At 42.3% G+C, this 20113-nt stretch overlaps 1 protein-coding gene across 2 annotated transcripts in view; it reads left to right on the forward strand.

Moving 5' to 3' along the window:
• BRAP (BRCA1 associated protein) overlaps window positions 1-20113 on the forward strand; it is a 92729-nt gene that overhangs the window by 9658 nt on the left and 62958 nt on the right. For both annotated transcript variants that reach the window (XM_078780788.1, XM_078780789.1), the window contains exons 3-4: window positions 8670-8888; window positions 9180-9348. In XM_078780788.1, coding sequence (XP_078636914.1) covers window positions 8670-8888; window positions 9180-9348 — 388 coding nt within the window. The remainder of the gene's footprint in view (window positions 1-8669; window positions 8889-9179; window positions 9349-20113) is intronic.

Raw genomic sequence — 20113 nt, forward strand, 5'->3', positions numbered from 1 at the left:
AAATATTATGAAATCAATTTTTAGGTCGGCCATGTTCTTACCAGGCTCAATAGCCATGTCTGTGCCAAATATCAAATACGTGAACCTCTCCGTTTAGGAGTCTACCGGTAGCATTACACACACACACACACACACACACACACACACACACACGCACACACACACAAACTGTGTTATATATATATATATATATATATATATATATATATATATATATATATATATATATATGTATATATATGTATATGTATATATATGTATATATATATGTATATATATGTATATGTATATATATGTATATATATATATATATATATATGTATATATATATATATATATATATGTATATATATATATATATATATATGTATATATATATATATATATATATATTTATATATATTGTTATGAATTTGGTAGAGCAACATCTAGAGCTAGGTAGATCTGAATAGGTAGGTATTCGGCTGTCGTGACAGGGACTCTACATGTAATAAGTTCTTGATGTTTAGGCGTTTGTCGGGGGAAGATGTATGATTGTGGATCTACCTGGAGGTTCGAGTGTTAAATAGTGAGGGATTAAAGGTAACGCCCCTGTGAGTTTCACCTAGTAGTCAAACCTTTGTCCATTATGGCACTGCAAACCACATAAACATTAGTTAGGTCCTTAGCGCAACATTAAATAATTCCTTTCCCTGACAATGACTTCGGAACAAATGGACAGGAAACCAGGCCAAAAACACCGCCACAATTGGCCGCCACCGTTTACACCTCCAAGGCCTACAAACCTCGCCTGGCACGTGTTATAACACAAGGACCGCGGGGGTCGCGGACGGGAGAGTGGAGTGGTTGTGCAGAGGGCGTGACCTGGGCGAGCCGGCGAGTTGGGAGGCTTTTGATTGGCTGAGGAGTGCGCCAATGTGACGTGATCGGCCAGAGATATTAGCGACGGTCGGACGCCATTTTAGGCAGTTCGCAGCAGTTCGTTGGCAGTTGGCTGCTAGCAATCCTGGTGTAAGTTGAGAGCAGAGCAGTTCGGAGGCGCGCTGAACCGAGTGCAGGCGAGACCAGTCCCGGAGCGAGTTGGAAGGACGAGGCGTGCAGTTGCACCTGCGCGCTCTCTCCTCCTTTTCGCCATTCCTCTTGGTTCTGGAGTTTGTGCCCGCGTTGGAAGTCGTCGACGCATGGTGCTTTTTGGTGCGTGGTGCTCGGCCTTGTGGGACTTGGAGCGAGGGACCTCGTGGTGTGCGATCGGGCCGAAAGGAGCGGTGTTGGACGGCCGCCACAAAGACGACGAAAGACAGACAAGATAAGCCCGCATCCGCGTACATTTTGAACGACGTGACGTATTCTTTTCGTAATTCATCTCCCTCGTTTTGTGTTTGCTGTCAGTCGTGTGGGGACGTCCCGATCTAGGATATTAGATTTACCGGCGCTGCTTTGTCACTGTCTTTGCTTTTATTTAATAAATCCTTGTATTATTTTTGTATATATCTGAACGCAGTTTCCTGGGTGTTTGATTTTAATAGGTAAGGTTGCGGAGCCTTCGCTGTGTCCCGCCATTCCGCGCGTTTGTGCTTGATTGGAATCCGCTATTGCGTTTTCGCCTCGGGAGTGTAAAGTCTCGCAATCGGCCATCCGTAACTGTGGTGTTAATCACGGTTGCGTAACGAGTGGTGTCAGGAGTGTAGGATTCGAATCCGTCGGACAAATTTTTTTTGTCCGCGGCGAGACATCGACACGGTCGGGCGTACATTGCGCCCGACGTTCGAACGCAAAATTTTTATAGTCGAGGCGGAGAAATTTAATCAATTGGGCATACGGAGCGCGATATCGCGTCTTCGTCAAATTTAAATTGTGTTCCTGGAATTATTAAAATAAATACGCGCGCGGGAAACAATCTTCCGGAAGGCGGATGTCGGAGATTGATGAGATGGAGGTACGCAGCGAGGCCTCCGTCAGCGTCGGGAGTGAGCCGGAAATGGGGGATATGGAGGATAGCGTTGGAACTTTCCCCGCCGCTGGGACGGCCCCGATAGATCTCCAGACCATAGTAAATTTAATAAATGCTCAGAGGGCCGATGGTGAGCGAAACCTTGCAGAAATTCGGGGAATAAATGATAAAATTGACGGGCTGGAAAATAAAATGAGTAAGGAGATGGGAGGAATGGAAAGAAAAATGGAGTCGCAGGGGAAGGAATGGAGGGAAGGACTGAAGGACATGAGTGACCAAATTAATGGATTGAAAGGAGAATGTTTCCCACATTCTGGCCTGGTTTATCGGGACCGTGTGGATGTCACAACACCCCAACCGGGGGATGAATTTGGAATTGTGCAGCACCAGGGCGGTGGTGCGGAGCAAGAGGGGGTAGAGTTTTTGGGGGTCCATGCGATAGAGCCGGACCGGGTATTTATTGGGGATATTGATCAAAGCCTGGCGGGGCCAGGAATGATTTGTAATGATGATGATGATGAGGATGATTTGATCCAGCGGCTGGAGACCTGTGACAGTCCCATGGAGGTAGAGCTTGTTCAGGCCCAAAGGAGCCTGGGTGATGAGGTGAGTTGGTCCGAGGAGGTGGTTGGAATGACCGAGGGGACGCTCACTGTACACTGCTATTTGGAAATAGAGGCTCCAAAATTGGACAACCAGTTGGGGGAGTGTGTTGGCTCCGGGCTGGATTTGGATCTTGGAGGATCGGGAGATAGAGCTTCTGGAGATTTGGTCCCTGTAGGGAATTTGGATCAACTGCAGGGAGGGGCAGAACAACCGGTGGTAGAGGTTGTTCCCTGCAGCTGCGGTTTGGCAGTGGGAATGAAAATTTGTAAAATAAATTTTAAAATAAAATTACAATGGGAAATTGATTTGGAGCAGCCATGGTGGGGATTGGTCCCCGGGCTGCGGGATTTGGACATGGAGAGGTCATGGGTGATGGCCTCGGGCAAAAGTTGCCCCTTTCAAAATTTGGGTATGCCGGCCAGCTGGGGGGCTGTGATGGCGAGATTTGGACGTGGGGTCCAGCCTTGGGTGTCGAGGTACGACCTGGGTCCCACGGGGGGTCTGGTGGAGTGTGGCGTCCCTTGTCCGTCGGGGCGCCATCCGAGCCGGCGGCTCGGGCCGGCAGGGTCACCGGACCCTCGTGGGGGTTAAGACCTCCAGGGAGGTCCGAGGTGGTTTCTCAAGCCTGGGATGGCAAATATTGAGGACCACTAGGGGGAGGTGTTGTGGGTCGCGCTTTGGTGGTGGCACTGCGGACGGCCAACTTGGGACTGATGTGGTGACCACCCGGGCATGCGGCCTGGCACTCTCCTCCAGGGACTCTGGGACAACCAGCATGTGGTGACCTGGCATGGTGGTTGGTCTATGGACGCGGGTCAAACCGAATGGACAGGGATGGAGATAGCCTGCCGGACAACCATTGGGGCATCTGTGGAACGTGATGGTGTGAGTGACCTTCCACAGATGCTCCGTTATGATTTATGGACTCTCGGGTTGGGAAGAGAGCCATGGGGATGTGAATCGGGAGATGTGTAACGAGCCGAGCATATGGGCCATGCTCGGCTGGCATGTGTATGGCAAAGCATCCTTCTTTGGTGAGGTTAGTAAAAGGTGACAAATGTTTGGCATGGGTAATCTGTGGGTTAGATGCAAATTTAAGGGTGGATTTTGAAATGTCATGGTGGACACTGTACAGTGACGCCATTATTGATCCAGGTGTGTAGACCAAAGTGTTGGAGGCTGTGATAAAATTAATAAGGTAGCAGGACAGCTTCAACTGGTTGCGGGGCAACTGTGCTGATATTTGGGACGCGGGGTTATGGGGATGTAGTTGTGTAGCCTGAGGGTCAACGTGGTGCTGTGCATGTCCGAGGTGTGTGGACCATGTCTTCTGGGTGAGTCTCCTGGTGGAGCATGGCTGTTGACTGGACCTTGGTGTGGTCAAGTGTGGGTGAGCACTGGGGGGGCTGCAGTTCTGTAGTCGGACTGGGGGATGATGGGGAGGTGCAGGGGACGTGGCTGTAGGGATGCCACGCACTGCGACCGTGCCCCCCAGGGCCGAGGTTGTGTGTGCGGTAGTGTGTGTTGTGGCAGCAAGTGCTCACCACATTGGCCAGCTGGGGCTGGTGCAGCTGTGTTCCTCGCAGGGGGTCGAAGGATGGATGGTGGGTCGCACCCTTATGGACACTCATGGGCCATGTTGGCGTTTTGACTGCTCACCTTGTCCCGATGACCCTTGCACGGTAGAGGTGCAGAGCTGTCGTGGCCACAGGTAGTTGTGTAGTGATGATCACCATTGGATGCGGATCCACATACCTGCCAGTGTAGTGGGGACAAAAGAGAAATTTGGAAGTATTTGGTAGGCCCAATGTGAAATTTTGGGAATTGTATGGGTGGATTGCACTTTGGACCTGACCAACCTGTAACTACCTGCACTTGAGGTGAGTGTTTTAAGGAGTACTGTCCCAGGCTTCAGGACTTGCTTTGGAAATTGGGGACATGTAAATTGGAGTTGGGAGGCGGGTGAGAGTGATGACATGGCCGGTGAGGGGATGGAATGGGAGCCACAGTGTCTTGTGGGTGGCGTATGTTTTGTGTTGTGGTTATGTGTTTTGATGTGGTCGTGAGAGTGGAACCTGGAGAGTGAGTGATGATTAATTGGAGATAATGAGGGGTGATAATTGTGCTTTTGGAAATGTGCTTTTGGAAATGTGTGATGGTTTAAATGTGAACTGGGGGATTTCACATGTGGCAGGCCATGGCAAGCCTTGTAACACCTTTTACACCATCTATGGAATTGTACTGAATTGTGCTGAGTTGTGTGGAGAAGTGAATGGCAGCGGGGGAGGAAGTGTGTTTTGGGGTCTTGTGGGTGGGGAAGGTGTGTGTGTCCGCAGGTACAGAGCAAGCTCTGAGGAGCGATGCCTGCGGGCCCCCCTCTGCGGCAATTACCCCTGGCAGCCGGTGGTAACTGGAAATTGGAGCTCGTCGGTGGAGGGTCTGGTTGAGCGCCGCGGGGTGAGGAAGTCCCCCGGTGACCCGTGTTGCTGCGCGAAAGCAGGAGGCAAAGGAGCCTGGTGTGTGTGGAGACCCTCACCGGCGAGGTAACGGCGAAAAGGGGCTGTTGGGCTGTCACGGGGCCAAGAGGTAAAAGGGGGGGGGGGGGGCAATGAACTTGTAAGTCGGTTGACTTGTTTTTGGGACTGCGGGCACCACAGCCTGATGCGCCCCCACCATCTTTTTGTGCGGTACCTCCCCGCTGCCTAGTTGAGGAATGCACACACATGTGAATGACATCAATGCCATGGTCCTGCAGGGGGTGTATTGAAATAAGTGCTTTGTTGATTTTTGAAATGCCTTGATGACCTATGGAATGAGAATGAGTGGTTAAGGGGTCTGTGTTGCATGAATGTGGGCGAAATCCACCGAGCCGTGTCACTCACCTGTAACATCTGGACAGGGCCCGTGGAAATTTAGGGGGATGCATTGGGGATGGCCCCGCAGGTAAGGTTGTGTCTTGTGGCATCCACCGGGGGACGCGGTCTGTAGACCGGGGTATGTACAAAGGTTAGAGTTTTGAGTTTTGGAAAGATGGTTAAGTTTTGTGGTTAAGTTAGTGTTGTGTGTTGTTTGTTTCCTCCCTCCACAGGAACAACGAAGAAAATGTACATACTTGCATGATGGTTAAGGGGTTCAGCATGTTAAGGAAGTGTAGGTAGGTAGTCCGACTCACTTCCCACAGCCCTTCCTGATTTATTTCATAGGTTAATTAAGTGTGTGACAGTAAGTGTTAAGGCTGGAATGGTAGTGCCTGCGGTGAACCTTGCAGGAGCTACGGTTCCAGGGGGGGGGCTGTGTTATGAATTTGGTAGAGCAACATCTAGAGCTAGGTAGATCTGAATAGGTAGGTATTCGGCTGTCGTGACAGGGACTCTACATGTAATAAGTTCTTGATGTTTAGGCGTTTGTCGGGGGAAGATGTATGATTGTGGATCTACCTGGAGGTTCGAGTGTTAAATAGTGAGGGATTAAAGGTAACGCCCCTGTGAGTTTCACCTAGTAGTCAAACCTTTGTCCATTATGGCACTGCAAACCACATAAACATTAGTTAGGTCCTTAGCGCAACATTAAATAATTCCTTTCCCTGACAATGACTTCGGAACAAATGGACAGGAAACCAGGCCAAAAACACCGCCACAATTGGCCGCCACCGTTTACACCTCCAAGGCCTACAAACCTCGCCTGGCACGTGTTATAACACAAGGACCGCGGGGGTCGCGGACGGGAGAGTGGAGTGGTTGTGCAGAGGGCGTGACCTGGGCGAGCCGGCGAGTTGGGAGGCTTTTGATTGGCTGAGGAGTGCGCCAATGTGACGTGATCGGCCAGAGATATTAGCGACGGTCGGACGCCATTTTAGGCAGTTCGCAGCAGTTCGTTGGCAGTTGGCTGCTAGCAATCCCGGTGTAAGTTGAGAGCAGAGCAGTTCGGAGGCGCGCTGAACCGAGTGCAGGCGAGACCAGTCCCGGAGCGAGTTGGAAGGATGAGGCGTGCAGTTGCACCTGCGCGCTCTCTCCTCCTTTTCGCCATTCCTCTTGGTTCTGGAGTTTGTGCCCGCGTTGGAAGTCGTCGACGCATGGTGCTTTTTGGTGCGTGGTGCTCGGCCTTGTGGGACTTGGAGCGAGGGACCTCGTGGTGTGCGATCGGGCCGAAAGGAGCGGTGTTGGACGGCCGCCACAAAGACGACGAAAGACAGACAAGATAAGCCCGCATCCGTGTACATTTTGAACGACGTGACGTATTCTTTTCGTAATTCATCTCCCTCGTTTTGTGTTTGCTGTCAGTCGTGTGGGGACGTCCCGATCTAGGATATTAGATTTACCGGCGCTGCTTTGTCACTGTCTTTGCTTTTATTTAATAAATCCTTGTATTATTTTTGTATATATCTGAACGCAGTTTCCTGGGTGTTTGATTTTAATAGGTAAGGTTGCGGAGCCTTCGCTGTGTCCCGCCATTCCGCGCGTTTGTGCTTGATTGGAATCCGCTATTGAGTTTTCGCCTCGGGAGTGTAAAGTCTCGCAATCGGCCATCCGTAACTGTGGTGTTAATCACGGTTGCGTAACAATATATATATATATATATATATATATATATATATATATATATATATATATATATATATATATATATATATATATTATATTATTATATATATATATATATATATATATATATATATATATATATATATATATATATTATATATATATAACTGTAAGAAATAGTAGAAACTCCACAGTACGAGCAGGGCGTCTCATTTGCATTGAATAAATAATCGTTAGATTAAATAAGACGCGGATGTAGCTTCAGGACGTCGATCTTTAATTGTCGACAAGCTTTCGACCAACAAAGGTCTTCTGAGTCGGCCCCAAGTTCAACGGAAGTGTTATATATATATATTTATAATATATATATATATATATATATATATATATATATATATTTATATATATATATATATATATATATAGATATATATATATAGATATATATATATAGATATATATATATATATAATCCAGTCATTATGTTTTAGGATAAAATGCCTTCAAGAGCAAGCAAAGGCATAACATGAAGTAAAACAAGCACTTTGACTGTTTTGATTTTTAATTCACGGAACATTAAATAGATTGCTCATCAATGAAAACAAAAAGGCCAAGTCGAGTCTGATGTCGCTGTAAGCCTATAACATTTGCTTTGAAATTGAATGATGAGACTAGCGATTTGTGTTTAAAATTTCGAAATTGAATGAAGCAAACTTGATTTTGACGGGCAAAACATAATTCACTCCTGCCCATAAATGAAATTGAATACTTCAAATTCGAAACGTACACGTTAATTTGTCGAGCAGGTGTGACGATGCGTGAATTTGAATGCTCATATATGTAATCGATTAAAATGGTCGGGAAATGCTGCACTAAATAACAACTTTAGCTTGATGTTCTCCTGATGTGTCATGTGACTTTCTTTAATTCCCAGTTAGCAGGTTTGTCTGCATGTTTTCTCAAACCTGTTCCACTTGTTCACAATGTGGAGGGCATGCTTTCAATCAAGACATGCTAATTTTATCACTACTCGAGTAGTGAAGGCCCTTCACAGTAATACAACCAACGATTGATTGCAAATATTGTTCACTCATAAGGCCAACAAGGTCCCAGCTACTTATTTTGTAACTTTGTCCCGGTTTGTATCCCGTCCCGGTGTGCACCCTATCCCGGTGTACACCCCCTCCTGGTGTACACCCACCCTGTGATCTAAATAATGTATGTCTGAGTCTTTGTCCGCAGATAAAATCTCGAATTGCTTGTACTTGCGTGGTTTTCACTATTTTGTTGTCTCTACACTTTTTGAAAGTGATGGCTCAAGTTAATTCTGTCGTAAAACAGTGAAATTAGTAATGGGAAACGAACTAAAAGATACGAATACAAATTGTATAGTACGTTCTGTAGTATAGTCTGTAATACTCTTGTATAGTACTCGATAATGGGAATGTTATTTGAACATGTGGAATACCACAGTGGTTTGTGGTGTTTATCTGTGCAGTATATTGAACTCTAGATGCCATCTTTAGAAACATTTGGTCTTCATCGTGATTCCTCATTCTCTCTGCTCACAGACGACATGATTGAAGGCGAGACAGAGATTGTTGAAGGAAACACTGGCAAAGATTATGTCCGAGAAGAGAAAAACAGAAACGGTGAAGAGTTGGACAGAAATCATGAAGACGTGGGTGGGGTGTGGGAGGAAAGGGACGGGGATGAAGTGGACATGGACATCTTGAAACACATCGGTTGTAGACAGATGAGAGACATCGCCATCGAAACATTCATTCCTGGTAAGTGTATGCTCGATAACTTTCTTATTTTGCGATTGACAAATATAAATCAACATATTTAGCAAATTGCTTTTCACTTTTGGGATGAAGAATTAGCTTCTTTGCGCATTTCTGTGCAATTTATAGTAGAGATGATTCTTTAACTGTAATGTTTTTGTTTTCTTTCACAACGGAGCCAATTGTGACTCATTATGTCGCCACACCTAAACAAGTTAATTATCCCTTCTTCAACTCCTGTTTCAAACTTTTCTCCCTCTCTGTCCTTGCCATTTATTTCATTTTATTTTGCAGTTGAACAAAGTGACGAGGTGGCAGGTCGTACAGAGGAAACGGGTGGTAGCAGCCAGTCAGACAAGACACCGAACAAAGTGTCTTCACAGGCCTGTGAAATTGTTCCATTCTACAGTGGGAACCCAGCTGTAGAAACGGTGCATGGAATAATGCATTTGTACAAAACAAGGTATACTTATCCAAAAAACTTGTATTCTGCATTCGTTTCTCCTCATCATGAAGCTTGTCTGTTTATCACATGTTTATCACATGTACGTTTAAAACAAGCACATTAGAAGACTGTGGACAAATTAACACAGCATATGGAATTTCAACCTGGGATGCAAGCATCTTTGACCACCTACTCAGATGGACACAACAAACTGGCAAACCCAGATAATTAAATTTCTCTAAACTATCCCCTACTTCATATAATGTACACTTGTATTCCTACAGATAGCAGTGAACTGCAATCTTTTTGCACTAATTATTGCCTTCCATCCTGAGACTTCTATCCATTTGATAGCCATTTCCAGCCACATTCCGAGTCATGCCCGACGGAGGTGCCACACTTTGAAAATGTCCACTGCTATAAAATGGTGGCAGAAATTCAGACTTCTTGGAATATCGGGGAAATGAATGAATGAATGATCGTTTTAAGGCCATTTTTCCCCGCGAGAGCAGGGGTTAGCCTTGCGGGCCCCATGACAATTTATGGTTCCCTGTTTGAAGCAATGTTTTTATGGCAGGATGCCTGATGCCAACCCTTGGTCACGCTCTTACGATGCGCAGGGATACGGTGTGCCTATTCTAAATCGGGGTACACACCGTGATCATTCATCCCAGCAAGCTGGTACTCAATTTGCCGACCTCGGAAGGATGACAGGCTGAGTCAACCCGCCTGGCGTTAATTCAGCGATCGACCAGGATTCGAACCCAGGATCCTAGGATCCCAAGCCGGCACCCTAACCGCTAAGCCAACACCAGGGGAAAGGTCGATTAAAATGAATAAATAAATAAAGGCTCGTGTGCTAACATTTTTGACAAATGTATCTGCCTGGCAGCTTACCAAGAGACTGCCAGGCATTCAAGAGACTCTGATAAAAGTTCGGAAAAACCGATATATCCACTTGTTAAAGATTTGTCAAAATCAATCCGAGCCTCCCAGCTTGTCACCAGATGAGGCAGGCACTCTGCATATAACAACCGATACATGGAACCAGCAAGCGGCATTTCACATTGATGAGTCTCTGAACACCTTCAGCTGAGGGACTACATATTACGGGTCAGAGCCAGTGATTCCTCCCCCAAAAAAATCTACCAGTTTGCCCTGAATTGCTCTCAGAACACCTCCGGTGGCTGCAGGCAAATGAATCGATGCCACAAAAAGGTAATGACGAAATTGTTTACTATTAGGACACGCCCCTTTGTAGCAGGGGTGGGGTAGAGCCCTTTCCCATCGACTCTGTCATTTTTTTTTCCACCTGATCAATTGTCCTTTCCCAATTTTAGCTCACCTGGAACGAAGTTCAGGGGAGCTTATGCGATGGCGCGTCGTCCGTCCATAAACACTTGCAACTTCTTCTCCGAAACCGCTGAAGGGATTGTAATCAAACTTGGCACAAATCATAGTTGTTGTATTGTGACTAAAGTTTGTTCACGGCATTAAAAAAAAATCGGGGTCTAAGGGGTTTACCAGGGGTCAAAGTGGATCCGGGTTTGACCCCCCCAAAATAGGAATTTACTCTTTCCTCTGAAACTACGCACACTATTTCGATGAAACTTTACCACAACCTTCATCACCCGTGATGTACCAAAGTTTGTTCATGGAACTCAGAAAATAGAAGTCTAAGGGGGGTCAAAGTGGGGCCAGGTTTGACACCCCAAAATAGGTATTTGCTTTCTTCTCTGAAACTACACATACAATTCCAATGAAACTTCACCACAACCTTCACCACCCGTGATGTACCATGTTTGTTCATGGCATTAAAAAAATCTGCCCCTTTGGGCATCTACGGGGGAATTTCCCCCCAAAATAGGTATCAGTAGGTGATAAATGTTGCTTCTGGGACACCTCCGTTTAACATGGGAAATCCCTATCTAATGTCATTTACCCCCCTGTCTTTTTCAATAACCATAAACACCTCTATTTCTCCCTCTATGAACCTATAATCCTTCTCACCTTATGAACCTATAAACCTTCTCGCCTTATGAACCTATAATCCTTCTCACCTTATGAACCTACAATCCTTCTCACCTTATGAACCTATGATTTTCTTCCTTTATGAACCTATAATCCTTCTAGCCTTATGAACCTATGATCCTTCTCACTTACATGTAATTTTTACCCTATTCCCCCCACTACCCCCTTAATGTAGTTCCTTAGACCACTCTACTAATGAGCCTATAAATATATTATCTCTTTCTAACTTTTTAAAGAGTTCCATTCTCCTATAGAACTCATCCCCATCAAGTATATTTATGAAGTATACAGGTTCCTTAACCCTTTGTTATGAAAGTATAAAGTGGTATGTTTCACGGAGGGTTCTTGTTTGACCTCCTCCTCTCCCACATACCATTTTAAAATTATAATATTTATTATCCGATTGATAACCATAAAAGTTCTCACTCCACTCTAATATATTTTTCTTCCCGCCCTCCATTACCCCACTTAACAAATGAATACGTTTATCCGTCTTGAGAACCTTCTGACCAGTGATTCTCTCAACCTCTTGAATCTGATATTTTTCACATTCGTTATGTTTTCCATTTATATACCAAGGTTGATTACACCTCCACTCTTTAGTCTGGTTGATACTTGGTTCTATCATTTATATAATAGTAAAAAAGGCGGCGGTAGCCGGTAAAAATCCCTAACCCCCTTTTTTAACTTATCACTTATATATATATATATCTTATCACTTATATATATCTTATCACTTATATATCTTATCACTTATATATCTTATCAATTATATATCTTATCACTTATATACTTATATAACCATAAGGGAGACTATCAATTCCATTTTCTAAAATAAACCTCATCATCAAAAGCCCCCAATGCTTTCTTATTCACCTCTTCTGAATATAATTGATGTTTATAACTTCTTATTCCATTAATCTTTCTAAACTCTTCTTTCTTTGTTGTTAAACAGTTATAATAATCCTTAAAGTTTATTGTTTCTTCAATGACATTTTTCTTTATACCTTTTAACTTCTTATCAGTCTTTTCAACGTTATTCACAATTCACAATGTATTTATAAGCATAAGCCTTCGACCTCAATCCCACAAATTCACTCATAACATTTCCTCCCAATTCATCCTTGAACTTTCCAATCACCTTTTTATTTTTAGAAGAGAACAACTCACTCTCTGGACTGTAATTACTTGTATCATAGATATTAATGTCCTTTTTCATGTCTGAATAAACATCATCAGTATTAATTTTCAAAATAAAACTATCAGTATCCATCTACAACAATGACACATTATCCTTATACTTTGATTTTAGATTAATATAAAAGTAATCATACATTAATGACTTTGACAAGTCAAGAATTGATGTTCCAATGTAAATAGGTTTGTCCATTTCAATACTCTCTTTAACCAAATGGATCGCACAAAAGTTCTCAGTAAAGACCTCAGCTCTAGTAAAACTCGGTCTATTAATTAATTTTGATGCTTGTTCCCAAGATGTTGCTAGTCTGATATTTTGTCTTTTCCTCACATTCTCCATGGTCTTACCAAAGACTGCATTATTCATGAATTTATAAAAGTCTTTCTCAAAATCTGTTTTTGACTCTGTTCTTCTTTGTGTATTAAAATCAATGTACCCCTTTAACCAATGACTTTGATTGAACTTTAGAACCCTGTGGATCTTCTCTACTCTTAGACCTTTTGATAAATATTGTCGCAAATTTCTTTGGTGTAGTACATAATTTTTCTTGTTATATAATGTAGTAAGTAATTTTTCTGTTGATTCACCTATATGAAACGATCGTTGATAATCACTCAACCATTCTTTCTTTGGACTTTCTTTCTCACAAGCAAATGGAAGATCTTTATGTTTGATATGAAGTTCTTCAGGATATTTTAAATCGACCTCAAAATAATAACCAACCTTTGAATCATCCAATTCTTTTTGTGTAGAGATACATACATCTTGTAAAACCTTTGTGTAGTCTTTTTCCTTTACCCATCTTAGTTTCCCATAAGGAAGAGCTTGAGACATTGCCCAGCCATACAAGTTGTTTGCGTCATAGTACATCAAGTAAGAACTCTCTTTCGCTGAATCATAATTTGGAAGATATTTGTTATTTGCTTTTGCGTATCTGCTCGAGCATACTTGTGAAATTCCACCTCTTTTTGCCTTTTCAATCATCAAAAGCATATCGACTCCGGTTATCAAATCCAAATCTTGTTTTGTCATTTTCAACATCGCGCTCCAAGCCAATCCAGGTGCTGTGTAGTAGTGAGCAGGATCCAATCCATATCCAGTGCGACAAACAGATCTAAAGGCTTCAAATACATCGGCCAATAAAAGCACATCAGTTTTGAGATACAAATCATGATACTCGCCAAGATTCTTGATGTTATATTTTTCCCAAACATTTTGTGCGTGTACATAATCTTTATCAGATATATAACTGTTGTTTAATTTGTTATAGAAATTTTCTTTTAAAGGAAGTTGTGTTTCATTGAATCTCTCAAATGAGTCCATATAGTCATAGGGGTAAATTCCCTTTTGTGTTAGAAAATCTTTATCTGAAAAATACTCAAAGACATGGAAACTCTTTTAGATTTTGAACCAAGTTAGCCAATGGACTTGCCATGAATTTAAATGTATCAAGAAATCTGATATGAGTAATAGGAGATGTGTGAATTGTTTTTGTCAATGAAATGTATTTCTGATCCGTGTTAGGAATTGCTGAAATGTGTCCAGATGTCTTTGAAAGTTCATTAATAAATAGATGCGTATCATAATGAGTGTTGTTATGAAGAAAGACAGGAATGAAAGAGGGGAGTTTATAATTAATATTACAACTTTGATGAGCCGGACCTCTATATTTACCAGTGAGATGACAATGATCTCTAACCTTTAGACCTTCACCAATTTTTTCCTCACAAATATGACAAACATTGTTTTTTCTAAATTCCCTTTTCTGTTCACTCGTCAAGGACATTGGTTTATTGGTTTCTCTCATTATCTTGGTTAATCGGACACAGTCTTTTTCTAGTCGTTTCACAAACTCCTCTGGGGTATTTGAGCCTCTATACTCCTCTAACTTGTTATATTTATCACCAACGAATGATTTGATATAATAACAAAAACCGCAAGGAGTATGTTTTTGATATTTATTTGTGTATGATTCTTTTGGATCTGGAGAAGCAGTATCTATTTTTTCTAGAATACTTTCAAAATCAGCATATATAACAAATGGATGTTTGATCTTTTTATTTTCATCTTTGAATGTGATCTTTGAGCCTTCTTTAGGCATATTGATTACCGTTGATTTATGTTCACCACAATAATTTGAATGTTTATCTAATCTTTCTTGTGTATGGAAGAAGTTAAGACAATGCAAACAAATATATATTTTATTTGTTATTTTACATACTTGTGGTTTTATTAATTTAGCAATATCTTTGATGTATGTATAATGTGAATTTTCCTCTGAATTAAAATATAGAAGATTAATATGAGTTTGTTTACAATTGTCAGAAAGCTTTAAAACCTGAATGCTGTTTGTTTCTGTTCGACCATAAACATTAACTGATAAATTATTTATCTTTTCAAATTTAGGAATATCATTTAAAGCCATAGGAAACTTTAGATCTTTCGTATTTAATGTATTCTCATATTTTTTATAATGAGATACTCTTTCATCATGAAAATGTGGAGGATGTAAGTGTGCTAGAATAGACCAGAGAAAACATTTATTGTCTTTATTTTTGATATTGATAACTGCTTTTCTATTTTTGATAACACTGGGTAAATCAATGTAGGAAGAAGCTTTTAGAGGATCTGATTTAAGAATATGAATGTCTATGTAAATAATTTTTCCTATATTGAATCCACTTCCTACGATTGAATTGTCCACATCTTGCTCTTGTTTAATAAGTTCATCATAGACTCCTGATGTTTTAAAATCTTGATATGAAGATATAAAGTGTGGCTCAGTTCTCATGTATGGTGTATCTATAACTCCTTCGTCCTTTGTCATTTCTAATTTTACTCCCATATAAAATTTAAGTGGTTTCATTTCTTAGTGTTTTTTCAATCAACATTTGAACAGCAGGTTTAACTATTTCTACAGCATCAACTATAGACTCTGGTTCAGGAGGTTTGAAGTTAAAGACTTATTTTAATATGTCCTTTGAATGCGCCATCAGAGTTTTTAGTTGTGATAAAATTTGATAAATGTAGAATTGTTTTAAGATGTATTTCGAAGCCTTTCTTGAGGATATTTTTATTACATGCAGAACAGTGTTTTGTTTCCTTCTGAATAGGAGATAGTAGGTGAAGTAGATTAAATGTGTGTTTGTTAGTTTTAAGGTGTCTTTTGTATTGTTTATATTCTTGTTCACAAACGTCGCAATACGTTGCTTTGATCATATTTATTTATATAGTAAAATTATACTTAAAACAAAGTGCCTTTTTTAGAGGCTTTTTTAAAGATGAAACTGTGCTTAAAGTAAAACATCTTTGAGCTTTTCAACTCGTTTTATGTATATAACTTTACTTAAAGTAAAACATCTTTGAGCTTTTCAACTCGTTTTATGTATATAACTTTACTTAAAGTAAAACACTTTTGAGCTTTTCAACTCGTTTTATGTATATAACTTTACTTAAAGTGAAACACCTTTGAGCTTTTCAACTCGTTTTATGTATATAACTTTACTTAAAGTAAAGCGTCTATGTATTAGCCAGAAAGTTTAGATACTCTAGTTCATCAATTTCAATTTCACTATCTGAGTCATCAATAAAGCTACTCTCATAACTATCATTTGAACGCAAACTATTAGTATCATAACTATCTTCAGATCCTAGACTCTCAGTATAATAACTCTCAGAGTATTGACTGTTAATATCACTCATTTACATACCATTAAACTTCCATCAATATCTATATATTTTCTTTCATTAGAACTAATAACCACAATATTTTTTACATTAAATGTTATTTTCAAATAATCTCTAATAATCAGAGTACGGAATGATAGTTCACCACTAATATTCATATTATTAATTTCACCCACATCTTTGGGTCTATTAAAGAATATACAAATGTTTCCTCTAGAATCGTTGATGGTCTTATCATTCATTTTCAAAGCTTCTTTATCAATGACCTTTTCAAGCTTTGAGTAAATTGTTAGTAGTAGTGGAGAAACTTTTGTCAAATTTACTTTAATAGAGTTATTAATCAACATAGCTTGTCCCGTAAATTTAATAAAAGGACACATGTTATTCTCCATTATGGGTTTAATCCAAAAATTTCCATATTTATCTTTGTTCAATTTAACATCTTTGACATATTTTTCTATATCTTCCACCGAAGTAGAGATTGATTGAAATTTGTCTTTTGTGTTTTGAAACATTGTATTTATTAGCTAATAAACTTGCGTTTAGTTTAAGTAAAGTTATATACATAAAACGAGTTGAAAAGCTCAAAGGTGTTTTACTTTAAGCACAGTTTCATTTTTTTTAAAGCCTCTAAAAAAGGCACTTTGTTTTAAGTATAATTTTACTTTATAAATATGATAAATTCTGAAGGATATTTAGAATTTCCACTCTCCATATGATAATTTAGAAATCTGCCACCGTTGTGGTAGAATAGGGCTTAATAATGAGGGTTCATATAAACAATGTATTTTCTGTGATTTAATTTTAATTAATGATAATAAAAAATATAGAAAAATATATAACTCTTTTAAATTAGAACCAAAAATGAATTTTTTTTTTTTTTTTTTTTTTGTATACAAGATCGAGGCTCGTGAAAGAGCGAACATTAATCACACAGAAAGACAAACCGACACATAAAACATATAACATCGGGAGCGGTAGACCAGATGGGGAGAGAGGGGGAAGGACACAAACACAACATTTGAGAGCAGGGACCGAGAGACATGGAGACATCGAGAGATCTGAGAGAGGGCGAGGGCTTTGGGGGGGGGGGGCATGGGAAGGGGGCGGTGGGAGAGGTATAAAACATATGGACACTGCCAGGACTTCCAGGAAAGAAGTTGGAATTTCAAACAAGGTGGATCTGGGGTGAATTAGCGGGGGTAGAAAAGATCAAGGTTTTGGATGGGGGAAGATAAGAGATGGTGGTGAACAGCTGTTTTAAAGACCTGGAGGGAGGAGTGGGATTGAAGGGAGTGAGGGAGTTTGTTCCAGAGGCGGGAGAAAAGAGGAATGAAAGAGTGAAGGTGAGCAGAGAGCCGAGATTTCGGCAGTTTAACCATCAGAGGGTTGCTGGCAGATCTTGTGCGACCTGTAGGAATATTTGGGGGACAGAGCACAGAGAGAGCTGGGGGTGCAAGGCCGGAGAGGAGTCGGTAGAAGACAGAAAGACCACCTACCTGCCTGCGGTGAGTGAGTGAATGGCCCTCAGAGATAGCTTCATCGCGGGACATTCCAATAATTCTGAAAGCTTTGGTTTCAACAGCGTGAAGCCGAGCTAGGTGTGAGGCAGGAGCACCGGCCCATAGGGGAGAACAGTATTCCATTGAGCTGCGGATGAAAGCCTTGTATGTGGTGAGGAGCTCAGGTGTGCCGAGGAAGGACTTCGCACGACGGAGGATGCCCAGTCGGCGACTGGCTTTGGAGGCCAGCTTGGAAATGTGGTTTTCCCAAGAAAGATCATGGCAGATAGTGAGACCCAAAAGCTTGAGCGACAGAACTTCTTGGAGAGGATTGTTGAGAAAGTAGATGGGAGGGTTGTCCAGTCGATCTTTTCGGAGAGACATCGTAAGAGTGTGAGATTTGTCAGGATTGAAAGACATGTTCCACTTGTTTGACCAGTCTGTGATTTTGTCCAAGTCTTCAGAGAGTGAGGAGGCTGCAGACTGCCGATCTGAGGGAAGAGGAATGGAGCGGCAGAGAGTGGAGTCATCAGCAAAGAGATAGAGAGGATTTTCAAGAGAGTCAGAGAGATCATTGATGAAGACCAGAAAAAGCACGGGGCCCAGAACACTGCCTTGGGGAACTCCAGCCTGAACAGGAAGAGGAGATGAGAGAAACCCATTCAGGGCCACACGTTGACGACGACTAGAGAGGAAGTCCGCCAGCCATGCGTGGAGATTTCCATGGATACCAAAGGAGGAGAGTTTGGTGAGCAGAGCGGGGTGCCAGACCGTGTCGAAGGCACGTGATATGTCGAGGGAGACAGCTCTAATTTCCTGTTTGGCATTGAGGACCTCCATCCATTGTTGAGACAGCAGAAGCAGCATGTCCAGAGTAGAGTGTCCAGGTCTGAAACCAAATTGATGATCAGAGATCAAGCCATTGGAGAAGAGGAAAGATTTCATATCCGAAGCAATGATGGATTCCATGACTTTGCTGATAATTGGGAGAAGGCTGATTGGTCTGTAGTTGCTAGGATCTGTTTTTGCACCTTTTTTGTGCAAAGCGGTGATGTTGGCTGATTTCCAAGCAGATGGCAGTTGACCTTGAGCAAAAGAGAGGGTGAAGAGAACAGAGAGAGGGTGAGATAGAGCAGCAGAGCACGATTTTAGGACCCATGGGCTGATGCCGTCGGGTCCAGTTGCAGAATCAGAGTCGAGGGTTGACAGAAACTTTTCCACCTTGTCAGGAGGAAAGGACACGGAGTCCAGGAGCAGCAGGGTACGACTGGGTATGGTGGGTACAGAGAGGGATGGGTTTGGGACACAAGATTTAGAGGCAAACACAGAGTTGAGGCATTCAGCTTTTTCACGTGCGGAGTCAGCTGTGTAGCCGTTTGAGGTAAGGGAGGGGATGGAGGGGGAACAAACACCAGAAACGGATTTGACCAGACGCCACCAGGATTTGTAAGAGGGAGACAGATAAGAGAGTTCGGTCTTGAGAACGGAGAGATATTGTTTCCTGGCTCTCCTGAGGGTGGACACACACTTGTTTCGGGCTTTGTGAAAGGAAATGAGATTTCCTTCTGTTGGATTTGCTTTCCAGGAGACGAAGGCAAGTTGTTTCTGGGCAACAGCCTCACCACAAGATTCCGTGTACCATGGACGGGAGGAAGGGTATGACAACTGAAGACGAGATGGGATAAATCTGTGCATGAGAGAGAGCAATTTACTTTGGAAGAATTCCCAGGATGAGTTGATGTCAGAGGTGGTAGAGATGGGAGACCAGTCCAGATGATTGATGGCTGCTTGAAGACCGTGCCAGTTGGCCTGAGTGAAATGCCAGACTCGTCGACGCTGAGCAGGCTCCCTGAGGATGGTCAGAGAGATGTCCACTTTAACAAGGACATGATCAGATGATCCGATTGGAGCAGAAGAAGAGCAGCAGACATTTTCAGGGAAGTTAGTCATAACCAAGTCCAGAAGAGAAGATGTTCCGTTGACTGAGATCCGGGTCGGGAAATTGACAGATTGTGTCAGTCCCAGTGAGTCGCAGAAGTCCTTTGCTGAGGAGCCATGGCTGGTGAGAGAGGTACCCACACCCAGCCAACTGGCATGATGACAGTTGAAATCACCACATATGAGGAAGAGAGAGTTGGGATGAGTAGATAGAAGTTGGTCCATATTATCATACAGCGAGATGTAGATGGAGTCATCACTGTTTGGTGGACGGTACAACACACATATGAACAAGAGGTGGGAGCGAAAGGGAAGCCGTAGCCAGAGGTATTCCTGGGGGTGAGGTGGAGAGAGTGCAGTGCAGGGCGAGTGAGGAAGAGAGTTTTTGATAAAGATAGCAACCCCGCCTCCAGGACGAGGCTCAGGT

The sequence above is a fragment of the Myxine glutinosa genome, chromosome 6 (assembly GCF_964187855.1).
Source record: "Myxine glutinosa chromosome 6, kmMyxGlut1.1, whole genome shotgun sequence".
Classification (NCBI taxonomy): Eukaryota; Metazoa; Chordata; class Myxini; order Myxiniformes; family Myxinidae; genus Myxine; species Myxine glutinosa.